Consider the following 10,358-nt stretch of genomic DNA (forward strand, 5'->3'; position numbering starts at 1 on the left):
GCGGGTCCGGGCTGGGGATTCGAACCCGCCACCTTAGGTGTATGTGGCTGGCGCCTTAGCCGGTTGAGCTATAGGCACCGAGCCATAATTTCTTTATAGGTTGTGTCCTCTGTGGTAACTAACTCGCGATCCCTTAGGGGAGTAGCTCTGTTCTGGTTTTTCATGTTACCAGAATTTTTTTGTTGGTTCCTCTTCATGTATGTTTTCTTCTTATTTACTTCCTTCCCCTACTTACTCTTCTCACTTCCTCCTTCTTAATTTTCCTTATATAAGTGCTTGGGTGTTAAAGTGGCTGAGAGTAGATGATGAAGAGATGTCTCTAGTCTGCCATGTTGGAGCCTGTCCTAATAAATTTAATTTTATTTTTTAATTTTTTTTGAGACAGAGTCTCACTTTGTTGCCCTCGGTACAGTGCTGTGGTGTCGTAGCTCATAGCAACCTCAGACGCTTGGTCTCAAGCAATTCTCTTGCCTCAGCCTTCTGAGTAGCTGAGACTACAGGTGCCTGCCACAACTCCTGACTATTTTTAGAGACAGGATCTCACTCTTACGCAGGCTGGTCTCCAACTCCTGAGCTCAAGTGATCCACCCACCTCCGCTTCCCAGAGTGCTAGGATTACAGGCATGAGCCACTGTGCCCGGCTAATTTTAACCCTATACAGTAAGTGGATCTGGAGGATTTATAGTATTGGTTGTTTTTTTTTTGAGACAGAGTCTCATTATGTCGCCCTCGGTAGACTGCCATGGCATCATAACTCACAGCAGCCTCAAACTCTTGGGCTTAAGTGATTCTCTTGCCTTAGCCTCCCAAGTAGCTGAGACTACAGGCACCTGCCACACAATGCCTGGCTGTTTTGTTGTTGTTGTTGTTGTTGTTGTCATCATTGTTATTTGGCAGGCCTGGGCTGTGTGTGAACCCACCAGCCCGCATGTATGTGGCCAGCGCCCTAGCTACTGAGCTGTAGGAGCTGAGCTTATGATATTGTTTGATTTGAAGTCCTGTATGTCTAGGACATGTTACTGTATTACAAATATATCAATTAGATTAATATGTTAAAGCAGTTGGTGTTTATTATGAGTTAACAATCAATTATCAGTACTAATAATGTCTTTTATTGAGTACCTGTTATATAGCAGGCCTTGTATAGGTACCAGAGACAGGATTTGTATGATAAATTACTTATTGAACCCTTAACTGTATTGCTTACATTTTGTAATATGTTTAATGCTTTGTGAATTCCAAGGTACTTCATGGGCTTACCATCAAAGTCTGATTCCTTTCCTTTCTTTTCCTTTCCCTTTCCTCCCTTTTCTCTTCCCTTTCCCTTCCTTTCCTTTCCCTTTCCTTCCTTTTCCTCTTCCTTCCCCTTCCCCCTTTCCCTTCCCTTCCATTCTCTTCTCTTTCTTTTTCCCTTCCCCTTTTTCTCTTCCCTTCCCTTCCTCTTTCTCTTTCCCAGGATCCTTTTGAAAGTCTGAGCAGTGTGCTTTTTTTCTTTTCTTGAGACAGAAAAAAAAAAAAAAGCCCTTGGTAGAGTGCTGTGGCGTCACAGCTCACAGTAACCTTCAGCTCTTGGGCTTAGGTGGTTCTCTTGCCTCAGCCTCCTGAGGAACTAGGACTACAGGTGCCTGCCACAATTCCCAGCTGTTTTTTGTTGCAATTGCCAGATTTGAACCCACCACCCTCGGTATGTGTGGCTGGCACCCTACTTACTGAGCCACAGGCACTGCACAGTATGCTATTCTGAAGAATCTTTTCTTGCAAGAGAAATCCATGCTTTTTAATAGACACCTGGTGATGAAAATTGTTTTTGAAACTTTGAAGTTAAACTTCTACTTACTCTTTCAGCTTTATTTATTTATTATTGAGACAGAGTCTTACTTTGTCACCCTCGGTAGAGTGGTATGGTATCATAGCTCACAGCAACCTCAAACTCCTGAGCTCACGCAATTCTTTTGCCACAGCCTCCCAAGTAGCTGGGACTATAGGCACCTGCCACAATTCCAGGCTATTTTCTTTGTTTGTTTAGCAGACCTGGGTGGGGTTTGAAACCACCAGACCTGGAGCATGTGGCCCACACCCTAACCACTGAGCTACGAGCGCCCAGCCACCCTTTTGGCTTTAGAGGATACATGTACACACAGCACATACACATAGACTTATAAGTACCAGCATTATATAACATTTATTACATATTGTATTTGAGTATACACATGCTTTTAAAAGTACTAGTATCATGTAGTGTTACTAATTATTTATTATTGCTTCACAGTGAAGAATTGAATGTCATCATGTCTGGACTGAAGCGAACAATCAAAGAAACTGATCCTGATTATGAAGATGTATCTGTGACCCTTCCAAATAAGCGGCATAAAGCAATTGAGAATTCAGGTAGAAATTGATCTCCCTTAGAAAATTATTTCTGTGTTGACATGTGCCTCTACTATAAGATTTATAGCAACTAAAATGAATAAATTTCCATTGTGTATAATTTGAAGGGTTGTGAGAGGGATTAGCTAAGTGCTCTGTTAAATGGTGATATCCTATGGCAATAAAAGGCAGAAGGAGATCTGGCAGGAACATGATCAGGTAGACAGTGAAAGTATCAGTAATGAGATAGGCTATAAGTTCTTGCTATCATTTTATGTTAGATATCATTGTAAGATCTCTGATATGTTTACTACAGTGTGGTATAATCATATGCAATGATTATATGTGGTATGTAGATTAACATTTTTTAGTTTAATAGTTACATACTATTTTAATTTGCATAGAAAAATAGTGATCCCATCAAGCTTACTGTTTTATGGCTACTGTTGCTTAGGATGAAGCTAAAATTCTTTAAAAATATTTCATAGTGTTTGTTAAATGTTTCACATGGTTCTCAGATGTGGTAGATATATTGAAGGTGGCATATGAATGATGGAAATTTAGAAGACATCTAGTTATACACCTGCACTTAGCTTCTCATGGGTAAATTAAAGGTCAGAGGCATTAAATTATTTGTTTAGCATCAAGTAAGTAACTGAGTAAATCCTCAACTGTGTATCTATAGTTAACCAAAATGTTGTAAGTCATCTAAAAAAAAACTGCTAAATTTACACTTTTAAAACAAATTATTATTGAATTTGATTGTTTATTTAAATAATCCACATAAGTTAATATTTTTAGCAGGGTAGAGAAGGCATCAAAATCATAGGTAAGTTGTTATAGTTTCGGAAAGATTAGGATCCCTAGAGCGTAAGAGGTAAAGAACATTCCTATCTCTGCAAAGTGCAATGAAGTTATATATAAAGTTATATATTGAAGTTATATCAAAAAGTCTTTGTGGAGAGAAAATGATCAAATCCAATCCCCCAAAATGAAAACATTTCACTGCACCGCCCCCCCAGTTGTAATTTTATTTATGAGGAAACACCATTTCTTTTTAATAATTAGCCAAATAATGTGAAAGTATTATATATGTAACTTAAAGCTGTTTGTTATTCAAAAGCTTCACATGGCTTTTTGTTTTGTTTTGTTTTGTTTTATCTGGGTCACCAGGCAGTGTTAAGTAGCCTTAACTTTTTTTTTTTTTTTAAATAAAAACAGTAAGAGGGAAAAGTGATTGGTTTAGTAACATTGTAATTTCAGTTAAATCAAATGTAACTTCCAAATACCCCCATTCAAGCAGGGGCAATTTTTATTATTGAGCAACTTTTTTTATTTTTTATTTTTTTAGACAGAGTCTTACTTTGTTGCCCTCGGTAGAGTGCAATGGCATCACAGCTCACAGCAACCTCAAACTCTTGGGCTTAAGCAATTCTCTTGCCTCAGCCTCCCAAGTAGCTGGGAGAACAGGTGCCCTCCACAACACCCAGCTATTTTTTGGTTGTAGTTGCCATTGTTGTTTGGTAGACCTGCGCTGGATTTTTTTTTTTTTTAATTAAATCATAGCTGTGTACATTAATGCAAACCTGCACTGGATTTGAACCCGCCAGCTGTATGTGTATGTGGCTGGCACCTGACCATTGAGCTACAGGCACCAAGTCTGAGCAGTGTTTTTCAATCTTCTTTATCTCATGGTGCGCTTGAATCTATAGTTAAAGTTTCACAGCATACTTAAATTACGTTGATCAATAAAAAGTGTAAATAAAAGGGCAGCGCTTGTGGCTCAGTGATTAGGGCGCCAGCCCCATATACTGAGAGTGGTGGGTTCAAACCTGCCCCAGCCAAACTGCAAACAAAAAATACCAGTGTTGTCGCAGGTGCCTGTAGTCCTAGCTACTCGGGAGGCTGAGGCAAGAGAATCACCTAATCTCCTAAGCCCAAGAGCTGGAGGTTGCTGTGAGCTGTGATGCCATGGCACTCTACCAAGGGTGAAAAGGTGAAACTCTGTCTCTTTAAAAAAAAAGAGTGTAAATAAAGGAATATAGTTGATGTGGTTTAAACTTCTTTAGAAAATAATTTAATTAATGATGTTTAAAAATTTTCTCAGTACACCTAAGATCCTCCCACAGCACACCAATTGAAAATCACTGTTATTGGCAGTGCCCATAGCTCAGTGGGTAGGGCTCTGGGAATATACACCCAGGCTGGTGGGTTCGAACCCAGCCTAGGCTTGCTAAACAACAGTGACAACTACAACAAAGTTGCCGTGCGTTGTGGCGGGTGCCTATAGTCCCAGCTACTTGGGAGGCTGAGGCAAGAAAATCGCTTAAACCCAGGAGTTTGAAGTTGCTGTGAGCTATGATGCCATGACACTCTACCAAGGGCAACATAGTGAGACTTGGTCTCAAAAACAAAAAAACAAAAAAGAAAATCACTGTTATTGAGAAAGTTTGTTTTTCTTCTTGGTGTTTGTATGCCTCCTAAAAATTTTTCTGAAAGTAAATTTGGTGGATGCTTTCTTTTTTTGTTTTTTTGAGACAGAGTCTCACTTTATTATCCTCGGTAGAGTGCTGTGGCGTCTCCGCTTGCAGCGACCTCCAACCCCTGGGCTTAGGCAATTCTCCTGCCTCAGCCTCCCGAGTAGCTGAGACTACAGGTGCTCTCCACAATGCCTGGCTATTTTTTGTTGTAGTTTGCCCAAGGCTGGGTTCAAACCCGTCACCCTTGGCATATGTGGCCAGAGCCCTACCCACTGAGCCACAGGCACCACCCCAGGATGCTTTCCTTTGTTTAGATTATTTTGTCTTGTTTGTGTCTTTTTTTTTCTCCTTTGTTCCATGAGGGATAATTTAGAAGTGTTTTTTTCTAAGGAGTTTATGATCAAACAGTCTTCAGTGATTATAGTATTTGACTCTCAGCACCTACTAAAGGTATCTGCTGGTTTACATATGCAAGGTTTATGTATACTTTTGATATATGTGTGTGTATATGTATATGTTTGTATATACATATATCCTAGTAATACTAGTAAATACTCTTTTCCTCAAATATGAAAAATGTGTTAGTCTCTTGCCTCTGTGCAGATACATCCACAGAATTCTTATACTATTACTAATTTTATTTTCTTTTTTAATTCGGATTTTTAATAATATGAATGCTTATCTGCTTTTTGTAATTTTTTACTATTACAAAAAATATGGCATTTTGTTGGTTGATATTATACTGATGCTACACTACATGTTAATGCTTTTTATAGAAGAAGTACATACAAAAATCTTAGGACATTACAAATATTTCATAAAAGGTAGGGTAGTAACTTCTATTAATGTTCTTTCTCCCCCCACACACAGTAGTACCTTCTATTAATGCTGGACTGTGCCCTGCAGCCCTGGCCACCCCCTGAGGAGACCAGCATTAATAGAAGGTACTGCCTAGGGCTGCTGGGCATAGTCTGAGAAATTATTGCTTTTGTGTTTTCATTTTGATGATAATCTATTTTTTCTGTCAGTTGTAGAAACAGAGTCTTCTCCTTTTTGTGATAATTTAGTTTACTGAACTGATACCTAATAAAATAAGACTATTCCAGGGAAATTATAAGAACTTTTCAGAAAGGAAAGGATGGTGTGCATTTATTTACTCCCATCTAACAAATCTTGGAGCTTAGGATCTGAGACTGAAATTGTAGAAGAGATGTCCAGAGACATCTGGACATGTTCCCATCATGTTGTGAACAGAGTGAGTTTGCTTGACGTGAAATGAATGGTGGAAGAAAAATGTTTAAAAAGCAATAATTAGGAGAGGGCTCCTGCTGTCCTGCACACCAGCTTAATGATTCTGTAGTACTCAATTGAACCTCAGGACTTCTCAAGTGCTACCCCATCCATTTTCTCACCATATGCAATTGTTACTAGGTCTCATATGCCTAAAGCCACAAGGCCTGTGGACAGTGACACAGGGCAAAAACCCAAAGCCTCAAACTGAAGAAACCTACTCTAGTGCCACCTAGGATTGCCCTATTCCTGACCACACTGTCCCACCTGGACCGCCTGCTTTTAGGCCAGTCCTGAGGCCAGCTTACTCCTGGGCTACTGTCCTGCTTTGCCAGGACATGTGTCTCTGGGACCCCAGTGTGGGGACCATACCTCATTTCCCAGACACTAGCAGGTATTGGTCCCACACATACAGAAACACAGTCCTGGGTTCTGCTCTCTTTGGCATTTGTACTTTTGATACATTATTTAGTGTTTTCTTTCTGAAATCTAACCACTGGATCCTACCCAGTGCTTTAGGGTGTTCACTCCTAGTCTGATATTTTCCCAAGTGTTCCCTTAGCAGTCAGCAACTCTGCTTTATCCTGGTGGGGCCTGGGTATGCTGTGTCTTCTCCAGCTACAAGGCCGTAGAGTGGGTCTCCTGGAGGTTCTCCTCAAGCTTTAGTCCCAGGTTATTAATCTTAATGCTGGTGACTGCAGGTGTGGTGCTTTTAGCCAGCTCTGGTGTATAGGGTGGAGTGGAGCAGTACTGGATAAATCCCAGTGTGGTGATGGTGAAGAACAGAATGTAGAGTCCCGAAAACTTACAGCCAAACAGAGTTCAAACAGAAGGCTGTAGAGGTCTGCTGTTAAGATGCCCAGGTGACAGAGGTGGCATTGGTGATTTCGGTCACCAATGGCATGAAGATGTATGGGCAAAACATACATGGGGCAAAATGCCACAATTAGCAAGGCAATTTTCCAATGTCAGTGAATGCTGGCAATATCCTTATATTCCACAATCAGTAGAATTGGTTGTAAATAGGTTCACTATTTCCCCAAACTCCTGTCTGCTTAGCTTTTTTTTTTTTTCTTTTGAGACAGTCTCAGTTTGTTGCCCTCAGTAGAGTGCTATGGTGTCACAGCTCACAGCAACCTCAAACTCTTGGGCTTAAGTGATTCTCTTGCCTCAGCCTCCCAAGTAACAGGCACCCGCCACAATGCCCAGCTGTTTTGTTGTTGTTGTTGTTGTTTTTAGCAGGCCCAGGCCAGGTTCAAACCTGCCAGACCTGGTGTATGTGGCTGGCACCCTAACCACTGAGCTATGGGTACCGAGTCAGCTTAGCTTCTTCATGATAAATTTTCCACAAACATTAGAAATGCCATAGAGGGAAGCCCCAAAAGTACCAAGATGTGACCAGTCGATACATTACTCTCTGAGCTGTCTTTGCCTCCTTGCTAATATGTCTGCCCCAACCACAGTTCCTACACCCAACAGACAGACACAGTGATGAAGTACATTACTCTGTGTCTTGCATAAAGAATAAACCCTTAGAGAGCTATTAACACAGGATCCCCAAAGCAGTCCAAATGCTAGACGCTGGTTACAGCTGTGTACTGGTAGGCTCTGACCGTTGGGTGATTAGATTCCACATCTGCTAATCCCAGCAGAATGTACTTCCACCATTTTCTTTTCAAGATTATTAAAAGGTTATCACTGCCTGATTGAAATGCCAGCCTCACTCTGTAAACTAGGCATGGTAAGCAGTGGTTGATAAGGCTCCATCTGAACATGGAAGTGTACACTTTGTATCTTTCTGCCAAATACTGGCTAGTGATGGCTGTTCCACATATGCACAAGGACAGCATCTGACCCAGAGCAGTTGTTTTCAGAGTATTCCTGATGAAAGTCAGAATTTTCTCATCTTTAAAATCCATGTCAATTGTAGTGTGTCTGCCCCAATCAGGTGAAGAGTTTGCTTTTCATCCTGCACAGCAGACTTTAGGATGCTTCTTGCACAGAAGGCTGCCCAGCATCGGGTTGGGTCCCACTAGGAAGGCTGCCTCCATGGGGGGTCTTGCATATCTCTGGTGCCCAGGTACCCTCTAACCCTCCATCCAACCCACCACCCCCAGACCTCCATGTATGGGGCTTGGAAGATAACAGGAGGTGGTGCCTTGAAGCAGGCAAGAACCTGGCTTGGCCTTGTACTCACCTTAACAAATTTCAAATTGGCCAATCTAAGCATGTTGAATAGGGAGAAAATAAAACAGGAGTGTTAAAGGGGCAAAATATTGTCTAATTTTTCATACAGTACCTCCAGATTGCACAGGGCATTTTGTCGTCATTATCTCATAATATTTTTTATTATTCTTAACCTCTCCTTGTCTGTCTTGACTTTTTTATTTGAATAGTATAGGCAGTTATTTTGGTTTTGTCTTTTTGGTTTCATCTGGTATTTCCTTGCGAGGAGATGCAACATTTTGGGCAGGAATACCACAGAATGATATTGTGGTCTTTTCAGTGCCTTGTATCAAAAAGCACATGGGGTCAGTTTACACTAATATTAGTGATTTTAATTTTTTTTTTTTTGGTGGTTTTTTTTGGTTGGGGCTGGGTTTGAACCCACTACCTCCGGCATATGGGATAGCGCCCTACACTTTTGAGGCACAGGCACCACCCATGATTTTAATTTTTTATCACTTGGTTAAGGTGATGTCTACTGGGTTTCTCCACATTAGAGTTAGTATTTCTTGTGTTTCTTTTGTTGCTTGCTGACTTAAGACAGCCACTGATTAATTAGGACTTGATATTTTATGTTCTTTGTATAGCTCGAGATGCTGCCGTGCAGAAGATTGAGACTATTATCAAGGAACAATTTGCTCTTGAAATGAAGAACAAAGAACATGAAATTGAAGTCATTGACCAGGTATAAATGATGATAAATTGAAAAGACATCAGAGATGCTGGGGGAAAAAAATCTGTATACACACATACAATGAATTAAAAAAAAGTCTTTTGTGATAAAGTCATGGTTTTCTTTTTCTCCTTTGCTTTGAAAAATAGCTTTCTTGCTTTGGGGAGTAAAACCTACTTTTTAAAAAATGAAATTATAGAAAGGATAAAAAAATTACTTGAAATTTCATTTAAAAATAATCCTCTTTGCTCTTGTGCTCAGTATCTTTCTGGATTTTCTCAGTGAATGCACACATAAACATATATAGTAATATATTAACATATCCTTACAACATTGATTTTTGTCATTTTAAATCTTTACCATTCTCATAGGTAGAAAGAAAATTTCACTCTTGTTTTTCTTTAATAGAGAAATTGAGGTGTTTTTTGAGGGTCATTTGCATTTCTTTGTGATTTGTTTGTATATCTCTTATAATTGCTGTTTTTTTAAAGTAACAAGTTAATATTTGTTTTTAGCGACTGATTGAAGCAAGAAGGATGATGGATAAACTTCGTGCCTGCATTGTAGCAAACTACTATGCTTCTGCAGGTCTTCTAAAAGTTTCTGAAGTAAGTATTTCTCATATTCAGTCATTTTCCAGCCACCCTTATTTGTTGTATGAGGGAAAGTTATGTTAATGTGGAATCCCTGCCTTGGAAACATTTATCTTGGCCTTCAGAATTCAGGAAGCCTAGTCTACTTTCTTGGGAATGTATATAAACTTAATATTGTGTTCAACCCCAGGCCTAAGTCATACCTTTCTGCATTGTCACTGATTCTAACTAAATTTTTTCAATTTTATTTAATCCCTCTAGTAATTATTAGCATTATTCTAGGCTTTGCAGATACAAGGGTGAGACCTCACTGCAACTTGCCCCCTAGTTCTTCATTTGATTGTGGCCTATTTTGGAGTAAGTTATAGATTGATTGAGTTTTTCCCAGCCTTTTATTCAAATGAATGGCAGTTTTTGGTTTCCAAAGATTAAGAGATGGGGTCTTGCAAGGTCCCCCAGACTTTTGTGCAGTAGTTATTGACACATTCAAATAATTTGTATTCGTTTTATAAGGCTACCATAACAAATTATCACAAACTTGGTGTAAAACAACAGGGATTTTTTTTAATCTCACTATTCTAGAGGTGTCCAAATAGTCTAAAATCAAGGCATCAGCAGCCTTCTTTCTGAAGGTTCTAGGGAAGAATCTTTTTTTTGCTTTCTAGCTTCCAGTGGTTGGTTGCTGCCAATCCTTGGCTTGTACCTGCATCACTTTTTTTTTTTTTTTTT

General features: G+C 39.7%; 1 protein-coding gene and 1 pseudogene across 3 annotated transcripts in view; one reads left to right on the top strand and one right to left on the bottom strand.

The window, feature by feature from the left end:
* The window catches only part of YEATS2 (YEATS domain containing 2), a 123,050-nt gene that overhangs the window by 24,386 nt on the left and 88,306 nt on the right, over window positions 1-10,358 (top strand). For all 3 annotated transcript variants that reach the window (XM_023519253.1, XM_012811583.2, XM_023519254.1), the window contains exons 2-4: window positions 2,270-2,388; window positions 8,951-9,048; window positions 9,552-9,644. In XM_023519253.1, the coding sequence (XP_023375021.1) occupies window positions 2,289-2,388; window positions 8,951-9,048; window positions 9,552-9,644 (291 nt within the window). In that variant the 5' untranslated portion in view covers window positions 2,270-2,288. The remainder of the gene's footprint in view (window positions 1-2,269; window positions 2,389-8,950; window positions 9,049-9,551; window positions 9,645-10,358) is intronic.
* Window positions 6,756-8,456, bottom strand: LOC105888039 (annotated as a pseudogene).

This window comes from Otolemur garnettii, unplaced genomic scaffold (assembly GCF_000181295.1).
Source record: "Otolemur garnettii isolate 467f Iridium unplaced genomic scaffold, OtoGar3 scaffold00166, whole genome shotgun sequence".
Lineage (NCBI taxonomy): Eukaryota > Metazoa > Chordata > Mammalia > Primates > Galagidae > Otolemur > Otolemur garnettii.